Source organism: Dromiciops gliroides, chromosome 2 (genome assembly GCF_019393635.1).
Source record: "Dromiciops gliroides isolate mDroGli1 chromosome 2, mDroGli1.pri, whole genome shotgun sequence".
NCBI lineage: Eukaryota > Metazoa > Chordata > Mammalia > Microbiotheria > Microbiotheriidae > Dromiciops > Dromiciops gliroides.
In genome coordinates, this window is record NC_057862.1 from 465,660,349 (window position 1) to 465,675,715 (window position 15,367).

At 41.7% G+C, this 15,367-nt stretch overlaps 1 protein-coding gene across 4 annotated transcripts in view; it reads left to right on the forward strand.

Moving 5' to 3' along the window:
* The window catches only part of OGDH (oxoglutarate dehydrogenase), a 99,159-nt gene that overhangs the window by 46,057 nt on the left and 37,735 nt on the right, over positions 1–15,367 (forward strand). The window contains exons 4-5 of one of the 4 annotated variants that reach the window (XM_043990182.1): positions 912–1,002; positions 10,350–10,394. In XM_043990182.1, the coding sequence (XP_043846117.1) occupies positions 912–1,002; positions 10,350–10,394 (136 nt within the window). Of the gene's footprint in view, positions 1–911; positions 1,003–1,124; positions 1,228–10,349; positions 10,395–15,367 lie in introns of all 4 variants that reach the window. The other 3 variants (XM_043990181.1, XM_043990184.1, XM_043990183.1) reach the window with 3 other exon arrangements.

Here is a 15,367-nt window from a genome sequence, read left to right on the forward strand (position 1 = left end):
AAGATTCTTTAGGTGGAAGTAGAATATAGGACACCCTAGGGATAGGGATCTTCCAAATTTCTTCTCATTGTGCAGATATTAAAAAGATGGTAGGACTACCTTGACATATTACCTATTGCCCACAATAACAGGAGCCCTTGGGGATAGTTTAAATTTGATCTTTCTAAGAAGAATCCAACAATCCCCCTTCATAAATCATCAGTAAGAAATTATACAGGAAATGTTCATGGCCTAAAGGAACTTTTTAAAATTTTGAAAGGATTTTTTTTTTAGACATTCACATTCTACAACCTAGGTCAGAAATTGCTTCTGTACCTGCTTTGATTTTTACTTGGTTCTGAGTGCCCCTGGCTCTACGTACTGTAGGCTACACTTTAGAGCCATGGAAAAAGAACTCTGGTTAGGGCACATTATCACAATAATCTTAAAACCAAAGGATTTTCTTGTCCCATCATGGGCTTTTGGTGTCCTCTGTAGAAACCTTCAGTCCTTTAGAAGAATCAGAGATTGGCTTTTTAATGAGCCTTCCTAAATTCTGCCTAGCTGGCCAAAGTAGTATGTTCCTGTTCCAAATGAAGGTAAGTGGCGAACAGATGAGTTAAATCACATGTTTACTTTCTGGTTGATCTTGGTCAACTAGTTTAAGAAGGCCAAGTCTAGGGTTTGAGGGATGGAAACTTTGGGACTGTCATAGTTGATGTAAGAAGTTGATGTCCCCTTATCTCCACAAATATGTAAATGTGCTTGGTAGCTGTATTTTGCTGATTGATTAGGTAAAGGAAATACTTATGTGAGATTGCTAATGCTAACGGTCCATCCCAGCTAGCTCTTTAGTTCTCTTCCAGGTTTGTCTGAAATGCATGCTTTTTTAAAAATTCTATTTATTGACTGACTTGTGTTGTTACTTCCAGGTCAGGGGTCACCACATTGCAAAACTTGATCCCCTCGGCATTAGTTGTGTAAATTTTGATGATGCACCAGTAACTGTTTCTTCAAACGTTGGTGAGAATTACTCTGCAAACTAATTTTAATGTAATTTTACTTTTTTTACCCCCTTCCCTCTTTTTTTTTCTCTTGTCCTTTTGTATGTGTCCTTTCCTTTCCATTGTTGGCCCATTTCATAGATTCGAGGGCACCATGTAGCACAGCTGGATCCCCTGGGAATTTTGGATGCTGATCTGGACTCCTCCGTTCCAGCTGATATTATCTCATCCACAGACAAACTTGGTGAGGGTTCCTAGAGCAGTTAGTGCTGCACTGCTTGAGCTCCTCTCTCCCTTTCACAGCTGATGGGAGCCAAAATGCTTAACAGATAAGTAGGGAAGAGTCTTAAGTTTCCTTTGTCCTGATCACTCTAAATTTATAGGTGAGACTCCTAGAGCTTCCTCAGTCCAATTTTGGTGCTTTTGGGGTGTGATCTTTGGTCACATTGTTTCTTTTCGATTTTAAAGAAATAATCAAAATCTGTGCATCAAAGATCTTTTTTATTTAGTTTTAATGAAAATTTAATTGGTTTTAGTCTTTAAAGTGAAGCTCCTTAAATTAGTGACTTAATTTTTTTAGTTATAGGGAAAGGGGATAAATGATAGTATCAAGTAAAATTAAAATGAATTTTTTTGTCCTAAAAGAAGACTAGTTGTGCTAGGGAAAGATAATTTCAACATGTAAGAGCTGACTACTTTAAAAAACTAGCTCCTTTGCCTTCAGTTTTCCCTTTTCTAGTCTATAAAATGCAGTTCCATATTTGGCCTGGAGCAAAAGCTTGATGAGTAGCAGAAGTAGGAACTTTGGTTGAGTTTGGGCTTTGCCCAAGAACCCTCTCTTCCTATGCCCTTTGAGCCTGAAGCATGTCACAGTTCTTATTGGGCTGGAGGCCTTTCACATCCCTTACTTACTTTACAGCAGGTATCAATTTCATTGCAAGTTGAATGTGCAGCTTGAGTCTTTGAATTCCTAAATGTCAGTGATCATAATGAGGAAACTTTGGAATGCATTCCCACAGAATACAGAGAGGCTGGAATCAACAAGCCATTTGGGAGACATGCATGTTCACCACACAAATGAGATCTTGCTAGAATTAAAAGACTGCTGAGGCAGCCAAGTGAGCCCTCACTGCATCTTTCAGCCGCATCAAGAAGGCTGACAATTGATTAGTTCAGTGCAGGATGATAACTGCTGAGCTCTCTTAACCACAGGCGCTTTCCAAGGGTTAATCCATAAATGTTCCAAGTGGCATGCTAACCTGGGCTAGAGCAATCATAATTATCACTAACAAAATGGCTGAGGTGCCCCACAAGAAAAGCGTTGTGCATGCTAACAGTTTGATGATTATCTGTCTAGCTACAGCTACAACAAAGGCCTTAGCTTACTCACAGTCCTACCCTGGAAATTGACATTGTGGGGAGGGGAGGGAATACAGGGGGAAAAAAACAAACCACCTTCTACCTCATCCCGTTGGAATTTGTGGACCCTTACGAACACAAGTGCATTGTAGATGTGGAATGCCAAAAATGTCTCGTGCATCCAAGCTTGCAAGATCTTTGTTTCTAGGATGGACGTTATCTGTTTGTCATTATGTTCCTTTTCTTGACTCTCAGCATGACACAGGTTTTCCTTTTTACTTTACCTCTGACCCCTTAGTCATAGCCCAAGAAAAAAGTTTAGAGGAAATCTTCTGAATGTTATTTTATCTAGTATCCTCATATACGTCCCCAGCATAAGACCATAAGTGTGATTATCACCTTTGTTCAAGTTGTCCTAACAGCTTTGGAATGAGCTGATTCCTGTCATCTGTGGTAGAGGCAGGCATGTCATCGATGATAAAGGGCTTGGAGAAGCAGAAGCTCTGTGACTATTTCTGTCCCATGGTGGCAATGTCATGATCCAAGAAGTAATGATAGTGTCTGTGCAAGGAACCACCCACCAATTATCCTAAATGATGGTTGGTCTCTTGGTAACTAGCGTTAAGCTGCTGAGCAGTCCCAATCAGCTTCCTCTAAACTTGTGATGACTTTGCAGGCCCATGAGGCTATTGTAGAGTATACTTTTTAAAATCTGGAAAGTCCTCAAGAGTCAGTGGATCTTGGGTAGAGCAGGGAATAGTCAGCCATGCAGAATCCTTGGGGGAGTCCTTAAAGTAACTAATATCACACTTGCCACTTCTGTTAGGTGGCATATTTGCCCACATTCAGAGCCCACTTTCTCAGAACAGGGGCTGAGTGATTGTTTTGCAAATCAGTGGTCCAAATCCAAATGTTTGGATAAATCAGAGACCCTAGAGCCATTCCAGGCTGTGGAATGAGGAATTCTGAAGCTGGTAGCAATAGCTTCAGGGAGTGCTTAACTCATTCTTTGGCTGGGCTGAAGAATTATGTATTAGTGGGCCATTTCTTTGTTATCCCACTGAAGACATTGCTGTAACTGAAGAGTGTCATAATGCAGAGTAAATACAGGACAAGGAATCATAAAACATAGGATTTTAGAGCTAGCCCTTTCCCTTTACAGAACAAGGGCCCAGAGAGTTTAATTCTCCTAATGAAATGTTTAGGATAGACTTAATTTGCTTTTGCTTCTGAAATATGAGTGAATTTTACTTGGAATGATAATTTTAGAACATTAAAAGGATGGCTGAGGGTCACCTAATATAATCCTCTCATTTTCTAAATAAGGAAATTAAAACTCCCAATTCATTCGTATATTTAGTATGCCACCTACTATGTGGCAGGCATTGTGCTAGGTAAAAAGGAAGGAATAAAGTCCAAAATGGAAATGAACCTTGCCCTCAAGAAGCTTACATTCTGTCTATTAGGGAGAAGGAATATGTATAGTTAAATATGAATTATATACAAAGTAATAAAGAGAGAGGGCAAGTCCTAATACTTGGAGATCAATAAAGGTGGTACTTGAGCTGAACCTTGGAGTAAACTTAGGGATTCCATGAGGCCAAGGTGAGGGAGAGTGCTCTGTAGACATGTCCAAAAGCATAGAGAGGGAAGATAGAAGGGAAAGTAGGCCTTGGCTGAATGTAGGTATGCGAAATAAAATAATGTGCAGTAAACCTAGAAAGATAAGGCTGTATTTAGTTTGTATGTGGTTTTCAATGCCCAACTGGAATCTGTGTTTTATCCTAGAGGCAAGGGGAATCACTGGAACTTCTTAAGGGGGGGAGTGACATGATCAGAGCTGGACTTTACCAATGTCAGTTTAACAGCTGGAGGGGAGAATGAAGGTGGGGATACCAATTAGGGTGCAATAGACCATTTTGGATCTGATAAAGACCTCAACTGGGGTGGTGACCTTGTGAGGGGAAAGGAGATAGATGCAAGAGATGTTCAAGTAGACTTGGCAACTGATTAAAAATGAGGAGTGAGATGTGGCAGGTAGGTGGCATAGTGGATAAAGCACTGGCCCTGGATTCAGGAGGACCCAGTTCAAACCAACCTCAGACACTTGATACTTACTAGCTGTGTGACCCTGGGCAGGTCACTTAACCTTCACTGCCCAGCCAAAAAAAAAGATACCTCTGAAGCCATTTAGTACAACCCCATCCATTAGCAAAAACTAGAGGTGAAATGCATGCTGATCTGTAATGATCTCACTGTCCGTCTGTGATACCATGACTTAGGATATATAAAGGTGGAATTGGAATACTGTCTCCCATCTACCTTTTGGAAGAATTGAGAAGTTCTTAATTGCTATTCCAGCCATATTTATGTGTGGATCTCATGCAAAGCCCCATGTGGAGGGGGATCAGGAGATTGTTTGAATTGCTGTGCTGTATTCAGGCTGGTCACCTTAACTTTCCTAGGCCAATAATTTCAGAACTTGTCCAAAAGCAGAGTGAGGCCCAAATTAGCCGGTTTTAGCAAGTATAAAGTACTGATAGTTCCCAAGGATGTGCAGAAGATTTCTGTGCTTTGTACATTGTTTTTGTACCTAGCAATAGCCCTATTGAGAAGGTAGAGCTATGAAAAAGAATGGACTATCACTTGACTAGTAGCATCTGCAAACATTGTAATCTAATGATCTTGCTCAAAGGCACTAAGTTCCTATCTAAAGTGATTTCACAGAAGGCCCAAGTGGCCTGTTCACTGATGCCCCAAGTCTCACTTGTGGCAGAATCCATATTAAAAACAGGACATAAAAACCACAACACACTTGTACCAGAGGGTAGTACTGCTGCTTATTGTTCCTCCCTCAGATTCCAGAAGTTTACAGCCTTGTTGAATGTCCCTACAAATCCCAATAGTCATTTATGGCAACCATGTTAGATGAAGAAGTATCCATTGACATTGGTGATTAGAGGTCATAGAGTCCAACTTTGATGTCTCTGGTATCACAGTGAGCCAAACGTAGTTTTAGTTTTAATTTTAGTTTTTTTGGTGGGGCAATGGGGGTTAAGTGACTTGCCCAGGGTCACAGAGCTAGTAAGTGTCAAGTGTCTGAGATTGGATTTGAACTCAGGTCCTCTTGAATCCAGGGCCAGTACTCTATCCACTGCGCCACCTAGCTGCACGAGCCAAAATGTATGATATTACCAAGTTGCATTCTCTTGAGAGCTTCTCCAAGAGTGACTTGAAGTTGTGAAGGAATCTTGCACTCTTGCTTATTGATGTGGAATTAAGTAGGCAGAGTTCAGGGCAACTTCTCAAGTGATATTCTTTCTTTTTCTTCTCTCCCCCTCTCTTTCTCTCTTTGTTTTGTGTCATCTCTCTTCCTCTGTCTGTCTTTTCTGAACTTGACAAACAGGAATTTTCCATATACAAAGAAAAGGAGGATTGTGCATGAGACACCCCCTGTATACTGTTTTGTTTTGTTTAGTGGGACAATGAGGGTTAAGTGACTTGCCCAGGGTTACACAGCTAGTAAGTGTTAAGTGTCTCAGGCTGAATTTGAACTCAGGTACTCCTGACTCCAGGGCTGGTGGTCTATCCACTGCGCCACCTAGCTGCCCCTATACTGGTTTTTATTTTTTTTTTCTTCCTTTCTTTCTTCCTCCTGTTTCCTCTCTCCCCATGTGGTGTTTTTAAACCTGTCCAATTTTTTAACCTTATTGTTGCCAAGAAAAGTGAGTTGTCAATTTTATTAGAATCACAGGATATTAGAATTTCCAAGAAGAAAAGGGGGCCTTAATTATTACTTTATCCAAACCCCTCATTTTGCAGGTGAGGACACTGAGGCCCAGAGATTTTTTGACTTTCATAAGATCAAACAGGCAATCGTATAACAAAGATTAGGGCCCAGTCCTCCTGCTTCCCAATCCTATATTCTTTCTATAACATCCATCTGAAGAAAACGGGGGTGAGTTTGGAATAGTGGCCAGTGGGGAAGTAAGATCAGGAGAAAGGTGAATAGGAAACCCTGGAGCTGGAACTTGGGAGCCAGTGAGTGACAGGGACGGCACCTTGGGTACCTCTCCCTGCTCCTCAATCTAAGGGAGCTGCCTCTTTGTTCTTCCTCTAGTTTTCATGTTAACCTCCTTCCCTCCTCAGAGGTTCTGAATTACCAGAGTGGCAGAGCTAAGAGAAATCTCAGACCATTAAGCTTCACACTAGTCTTTCCCTGACCAAATTTTGACATTTTGGTCTTCTAGTTTGTTTTGTGTTGCCAAGAAAAATATTACTAGTCCTTGAGATGGAAAGATAAGGAAGTGTATGCAGCTTATTTTCACCATGTCACCAACCACAAGTGACTTTGAACTTAAGTGCCCAACCTCTTTCTGAAACGATTTTCTTTACATACACATATGTGTGTGTATGTAGATGTGTCTTGTTACAAGAAATAAGGAAACCAAATCATTTTTAGACCATATTCTAAAATGCCAAATTAGTATGACTGGCATTGAGTTCTAGATTCAACAAAAGGCTGCAAACTGTGTCAATGTCACACTGCCCCCTGTTGTCTTCTTGTCACAGGTCAGCTGGAAACAAATTGACGTTAGAAACCAATTGAGTCTTAGCAAAAATCGTTGTTTTTCTTCAGGGCTCGTGTTCTCTAATTGGCTTGTTTGTCATTGAGTGAGGCATCATGGTACATTATAATGAGTTATGACCCGGGAGTCAGGACATTTAGCTCCTAATCCTCTGTCTGACAATTAGGTGCCTTCCCTGAGAGCTTACCCTGGCAGCTCAAGCAGTACCGTGTAGTGGGCAGAGCCCTGACTGAGGGTCCAGAAGACTGTGGCATAGTACTGGGGGATGTGTTGTAATTAGCACCACCTGCCTGACTAGCTTTGCTCTGTGGCCAGCTCCTCGATCCATTATTTCATACTGCTTCTCTTACTGAGCAAAATCAGAGTAGGCATACTGTAGAACAAGTCTGATCACACATCCATAGATTATTGTATGTTAGAGGTGAAAATTGTCCTCATTTTTCAGATGAGGAAACTGGGACCCAGAGTGAGTCCCGTCATCTCTCTGGGTATGTTTCCTCATCGTTAAAATGAAGACCCTTTCCACCTCTAACAGCCAGCTGAGCGCTAAAGTTGTGTGACTGTTAACCTCTTAGTGTACCCGATAACTCTCTAAAACTTAAAAGTCTACAATTATGGCTGTGGGACAGGTGCTAATCTGAACAGATAGAAAATTCTTCAAAGGGATCTCCTCAATACCAATGAAATTACAAGTCTCATCACAAAATGTTGTTTAAAGTAACTTTTTTGTAGAAAGGAACTTGCTTGGGGGCAAAGTTGCTATTTGTTGAGATACACTGATCTATGAAAATAGACAATATCTCTTAAAAGTTACAAATTTGAAAGTCAGAGTAATCTCTTTAACTTGTAAGTGTTTAATCTCTCTAATTCCCATGCCAAATAAGATGAATTGGCTCCCATAGCTTATCTGAGTTATGACATCAACCTCTTTACTTCACTCAGAACATCAGAAACTTAGACCCTCTGCCTTCACTGGAAATCTCATTACCTGTAGCTAGTTAATTTCTGTACCCTGAGTAATTAACAGAGCTTAGCTGCCCTAATGCTGGGGCAAGGAGTTGAGGCAGAGAAAATGGGAAGTACATGGAGAAATAAATCTATGTATTAGAATTAGAGGAAAATGAATCTTAACCAGTTAGTTATTGATGGTGGTACAGCAAGATGCCTTATGGCATGAGAGCTGGGTGGAAGGATGGGAAGGCAAGCCCAGACCCTGCTGTGGATTAGGCATTTGCAAAATCTCCTGCATTTACCTCCTTTCTGCTCTTGTTGTGCAAGGACTAGGGACAGCGTTATCATTTGGCCACTGCTTAGACAAGTACAACATTGCTCAGTCTCCCATGAATTTGCTTCTCTGGGCACAGACAAAACCAAATCATTTCTTCATCTCTTGTAGCTTTAGCACAGACTTCACAATAGCAAACTGCCAGCCCTCCCATCTTTCTTGCATCCTTGAAAGCTTTTGCCAAAATCTTTTGGCTTCCTGATTTTGTCATCTTTCCTCACAAAGCATCTGAACCGGAACCATCTTGATCAATGGGGACTTCTGCTTTTTCTAGCAAAAAATACCTGAGTGGAATTCACCTTGAGTCATTGAGGACTGCATTGCAGTGCATAGCATCATCCGACTACCCATTTAGAAAAGATGTCTTCTTTTGGCATTTTTTTAAAGGGAGGAAATGTTACTGAATTCAAGTCCAGGAAAATGAGTATTTTCTGTAAAAAGAGATTTACAGGGGGCAGCTAGACGGCATAGTGGATAAAGCACTGGCCCTGGATTTAGGAGTACCTGAGTTCAAATCCGGCCTCAGACACTTGACACTTACTAGCTGTGTGACCCTGGGCAAGTCACTTAACCCTCATTGCCCCGCGCAAAAAAAAAAAAATTTAATTAAATTGAAAAAAAGAGAGAGAGATTTACAGTTGTATCTTCCAGTGTTCCCTGGGCTCATTTTCTTCCTTGGCCTTTTCAGTGTTAGTGATGTAACATAAGCTCATGGGAATTTTTTGTAATGGATGTAATGGTATAGTCACAAGATCAAATGCTTTGGATCGGACAAAAAGAAAACTCTTAAGGTTCTCCATCCTTAGAAAAGAGAAGAAAAGTTACTATTTTAAGGAAGTCTCTGTGGAGTAGAGGCAAGATCAGGCCTCCTTCCCAAATCACATTGTGCTTTCGAGAACCCAGGTGTAAGCAGTGTCCCTGTAGAACACTGATTTCAACTGGCTATTCTCCGGACTTTGTTAGATCCAGGGTTGCATATCTCTATTGTCCTTTATTTCCTCAATGCCATTAAAATCGATCTAAGATGGTAGTGAAGAATCTGACCATATTCTATTATGAGGGTCTTGCTCTAAAATTGTAGGACTCACCTTTGACATCAAAGAAAACATTCAACTGCCCCTTACCAGTCTATTTTAACCAAAATTACCCAGTTTTTAGCATTCCTTGGAGATGGAGCTTTGATGACCTCTGAAGAGTGGCTCCTGGTCTGCTCCCACCTTCCTGTACCTACCACTACAATTCAAAATGTATACACACATTCTCTCTCTCTCCCTCTCTCTCTGGCTTATTATCAACATGTCTCACCAGGCTTTCTGACATCCAGGCAGCTTGAACTGAGATGGAATGCTTTGTACAGCTAAAGATAACACCCTGATTTTCTTCCTTGACAGATAAAGGTTATTGAGGAAAATACAGGTGTTGTAGAATGCTCAGCCAAAAGCTCATTGGGGAAGAAAATGTGTAGTTGCTCATCTGTTGCTACAACATTCTTAAATTTCGTTTTTGAAGAATCCTCGTCAGTAAACTTCTATGCCTGTTATGGTGCCATTTCAGGAATATCAGTGAGCAAATAATCTGTCTTTGGAAGCCAAGGATCCTCCTTTTTCCTCCACCTTAATGCTGGCTGCTAAAGCTTTTTAGAGTCTTAGGATTTAAAGAATGATTTACATCATCCATTAAATTGACCCTGGAGGGGTAAATGGTACACTAAAACCCCAAAATTTTTGTATTTTAATTTTCCCTAATGTTTATTCAAAGCAACCTATATGGATATATTGGACTAATTAAGACAATTGCCTTATCACACTTGGAAGTGTAGGGAGATGAGGGTTTCTCAAACCAGGCTGCCTGATTGCTTTCATGTGTCAGTTAAAACTGGCTCCCCCCATCCCCTCTCATTTTTATTGATTGAATTTCCAGCTGTTCTACAACGGATTTTCCATTTCTGTTTCCCAGAGTAGTCATCTTCCATTTCATGGTGCAATCCACTAACCCCTTTTCCTTTGGTGTGATTATGTTTAAAGTTATTTTAGGTGTGCTTTCCGTGACTGCTTTCATGGTGTAGTGTTTTTAACTAACTCTTACTGTCTTTTTCCCTCTGCACTCACCTCCCCTTCTCCCCTCACCTCCCAGATCTCGCAGTTTTCCAGGAGCGACTCCGAATGCTAACTGTAGGAGGTATGCAAAGAACAAGTCTCTCACCCTTCTGGAGCTGGGGACTTTATTCAAATCAAATGTTCAACTTTTCTGGGCATGCACAGTTTGGGGAAAGTTGGCACAGCTTCCCAGTCATTCATCACGTGTTTTGTTTGCAAATTGTTTCAAAACTTGTTTTTCCCATCCCTCCATCTGTCAGATGTGACCTCATTTTTGTTTTCCCATCCTTTGTGTTTTTGCAAAAGCATTTTCCATCTTCATATAAACACCCTCATTGCTTCATCTTGAGCTTCTTGTCTTTGGCATAGTGTGTCTGGGCCTCTTGGTGTCATTAGCCAAGAGCCAAGCAGTGGTTATGTTAAGTTCTGCATGTTAGTGGATTCTTTTCTCTGTGTTCTGTTCTGTGGCTCCTCCTCAGCCCGGGACTCTTCCAGTTTCTGTTGTTCTGGTACCTCCGTATTTGGAAAAAGATCCTTTTCTTGTTGTTGCCCTTAATTTGAGGGACAACAGAACTGGTAATAAGGCTTTGTTGGATTGGGCAGTATCCATCTCTTCCTGACTGAACAGTTTTGGTTCCCGAGGTTCTCTTCATTTATGAAGAATAAAAAGGAGCAATGGATATAGAATTTAGCTTGGCTTTTAAGAAACTCTTGGCCTGCCTTCACCTGCCTTCCTGCTTATACCCGTCAGTCTCCTCCTGAACTTTGACCTTCTCTAAATTCCTATATAGGTAATTTCTGTTGAGTTCCCCATCTATTCCTTTGTCATATTCATCACATCAGTAAAAATATGATTTCTGTAAGTACCAGAGTTTAAAATGTGACTAAAGGACTAGAAAGAAGAGGTCAGTCCTTCTGTGATTTAGCCACACAGCCCTAGGTAGTAGTAGATTTAAGTTAGAGGAAACCATGTTATACATCTAAGAACCTTTCCCAGGATTCTCTGTGAAGCCTGGATCATCTGCATCAATGTTCAGGTTGTCCTCATCCTGAAAGAGATTTTCAAGGGATATACACTTGGCTTATTAATTCCATAAGCACACTTATCCTTGGGCCAGTCTATTTTGAATCATGATGAGCTCTTTTTAGGAATAAGCTTTTGACAAAAACAAGTTAAAAATTCCCCCAATAATACTGTTTCTTCCCTACCACCCATTAACCATAGACTAGATTGTTAAGAGTGAAGAGTCCCTTCCAGTCGTCCCTTTCTAGAGGAAATGCCAGAGGGCTGAAGGAACAGAATCGGACTATTATTTAGCAAAAAGGACTGCAGGAAGGTACCATTTGCTTTAGATTTCAAAAATTTATCCTATAGTACAACCTGCCTTGTAACAAGTCTGAGAGGGGGAAGTTAGGTGGCGCAGTGATTAGAGCACCAGCCCTGGATTCAGGAGGACCTGAGTTCAAATCCAGCCTCAGACACTTAACACTTACTAGTTGTGTGACCCTGGGCAAGTCACTTAACCCCAATTGCCTCACCCCCCCAAAAAAAAAATCCAAGGCTGAGAGAGGGAGAGGGCAAGTACTAGCACTTTTCTGGGTGAAAAAATTAAATATGGGATATGATTTTTAAGTTAAAACCTTTTATTCCCTCAAAATAGTTGCTGCAAAATTGTGACTCTTCTTGGTTAAAGTGCCATCACTTTATTACAGTGGAAAGAGTATTTGATTTAGAGTTTAAGGATCCAGGTTCAAATACTGCCTCTGTCACTACCTGTGTAACCTCAGGGAAGCTGTTGAACCCATTTGGGCATCAGTTTCTCCATCTGTAAAATGGCCTCTAAGGTCCCTCGTGACCCTAAATTAGTGAATGTATGATCTATGATCTTTCTGGTTTCATATTAAGAAAGAGAGGGCAAACCCGCTCATTGGGTGTGGAGGGAGGGGGAGTCTCCCAGCTAGTCCTGGTTCCTTCCTTCTGTGGCCTTCACTGTCTTTGGTTCTTGTAACTCAGGTTAGGTTTTCATCCCTCCTGCTTCATAGCAAAAAAGAAGAAAAAAAAAAGAACCTGAAGAGGTGGGACTAGGTAAGGAATAGACCTTACCACCACATGTGTTGGTTTGGAGAGCTAATGTGTTTCCATTCCTTTGCAGGAGGGGAGGACGTAGGAAAGTTCTCTCACTGGTATTTTTAGGGTCCCTAATCTCTAGGGAATGTACCAGTTCTGGAAAAGTGCCACCATTAGCACAGGATGCCCTGAAAAGTCAAGCTTTTGCTAAGTTCTGGGTACATCTCCATTACTCAAAGAGCCAGAGGTCTGAAATTCACTTTGTCAGGGCCACTGCCAGTTACATCCAGCACTTCAAGGGGATGTTGGGTACTGCACATGACCAGGAACTACAATGAAAAACCTTAAATCTGGGGTGGGGGGGGGAAGAGAGGGCATTTAGTGGTTAGAAAAGAGAGATCCTATGGTTTTCTTCATTTTCAGATAGCTAGCCCAGGATGAAAATGGGAGGAAGATGAGAGTAGCATGGGATATTGTCATGTTGTTTAGTAATTTTTTTCAGTTGTCTTTGATCGGTTCTTCATGATCTAGTTTGGGGTTTTGACAAAGATACACTAGTGGTTTGTCATTTGCTTCTTCAGATCATTTTACAGATGAGGAAACTGAGGCAAACAGAGAAGTGACTTGCCCAGGGTCACACAGCTAGTAAGTTTCTGAGGCTGGATTTGGACTCAAGAAGATGTCTTCCTTACTCCAAGCCCATCACTGTATCCACTATGCCACCTAGCTGCCCCATGCTCCCTACCAAAAGTGCAGGGTTTTGGACATTTTTCTTGTTCTGTTTTTATTGAGGACCTGTGATTTCATTAGTCTATGGACCTCCCAGTGAGGAAACATCCCTTAACAAAATGTCAGCAGTTTATAGACTTGGAGAGTTGCCTGGGTCAGGAGAGCTTAAGGGATTTACTCTGGTTCATATAGACTTCATGTCAGAGGGAGAATTTGAGCCTACTTATTTTTTGTTTGTTTGATTCAGAAACCAGCTCTCTGTCCACTCTGTCACAGTGCTTCTCAACCTCATCCTTACCATTAGCACATGCAGTTGTTGTAGATATGTTAATGCAGGTTCTGAGGTGAAGAATACTTCAGTTGACCCCCTGTGTTCTGAAAAACTGCTGAATTTTAAAAAGGAAATTTTTGACATTGCTAGGGCCCTCACAGTGACTGTAAACCAAAGCTTTCAAGTGTAATCAGTTTGGCTGTTTAGAGTCTAGGAAGGTCAGAATGGGTACACTGCTTTAGTAGAAGCAGGCTACCATATTAAACCCCAAGTTGACATTGTCTTTATCAGGGGACTCTGAATGTCCAAGTTCTAAGCTATAACTAGTTCCAGGCTCCCTGTTGATGCAGTGAATTGGAAAAAGATCCTCTCTCTCCCTGTTCCCCAGCCACCTTCATTAGGTTGGGAAGCCATGAGGAAAGTTGGCTTTCCTCTGAGCCTCAAGCTCTCTTCCTGACCTCTATTATACATACATACACACACACACACACACACACACACACACACACACACACCCCAATTACTTCAACAACAGGTGTTAGGTATGATTCCTTTTGAGCCTGAGCAACATTATCAAGGTTTCCATTTGACATACTCCAGAGTCAGGGCCAAAGTTCTTGTATTATATGGCAGAATTCTTTTTTTTTGGGGGGGGGGTAGGGAGCAATGAGAGTTAAGTGACTTGCCCAGGGTTTTATGGCAGAATTCTTTTGGGGGGGGGGCAATGGGGGTTAAGTGACTTGCCCAGAGTCACACAACTAGTAGATGTCAAGTGTTCTGAGGCCAGATTTGAATTCAAGTCCTCTTGAATCCAGAGCCAGTGCTTTATCCACTGTGCCACCTAGCTGCCCCCAATATGGCAGAATTCTTTTTTAATTTTAATTTTTTTTTTTTTTTTGGTGAGGCAATTGGGGTTAAGTGATTTGCCCAGGGTCACACAGCTAGTAAGTGTTAAGTGTCTGAGGCTGGATTTGAACTCAGGTACTCCTGAATCCAGGGCCAGTGCTTTATCCACTACACCATCTAGCTGCCCCCAATATGGCAGAATTCTTAATCAAATTATCTTTGCTTGGCAAATACAGTGAAAATTTCAGTGTATATAGCCATGACTCTTCATACTGATGCGATGATAGCATGGATATGCCTGGGAGGAATCAGTGCCCCTAACATTCTCCCTTAGCAACCTGGCTCTGTTCATTCCAGACACTCCCAGCAGGGAGCTGAAGTTTCCTATCCAGGAATTCTAACTGACTCCCTTAGCTTGCAGCCAGGTAGGTGGCAGTAGTGTGATGGAAATGAACCTGCATGCCTAGCGGCCACTTGAAACTACTTTAGCCTCAGCTACCATTTATTTATTTGTTTGTTTGTTTGTTTCTTTTTGTGGCTCCTAGGACTCCAATCCCCAGCCCCCTGCTTTTCAAAGTGCTGTCCCTGACAGACAGTTTTCTCCACCTTATCCCAACCCCACTCTTTTTCACTGATAGATCTTAAGCCTAACAGGCCCCTCCCTTTCATTCCTCTGGGGCTTTAAGCCAAGCAGAATGAGGCCAAGTTCCTGGAGACTCTCATTCTGCTTCCCACCTATATATATCCCCCCTGGCTCTAATATTTCTCTGAAGGAGGAAGAAATATTCATGCTCAGAATCAGGCTGCCCAGCCACTCTGCAGCCACTGGAATGGCAGATAGGACAGCCTGGGGTAACGTGCCTAAGAATGGTATGAGTCTTACTGTGGTAAGCAGTATAGTTGGAAAAACCCAACACCTCCTGCTGTTCTCAAAGGCCACTACTGAGCCTACTCCTTTATGCTTTTGCTTTACTTGGGGGGTAGGATGCCATCACACCTATCTACCTGTCTACAGGGTTGGACTACCTCCTTGAGGAGGGTCCTTACTGCCCCCCCCTTTCAGTATCCTTCAGAAAAAGCCAAAAAGGGGGAGATAGGGAGAATAGGTAACCTAGAGCATCTGATTGCCCATTGTTTCTGC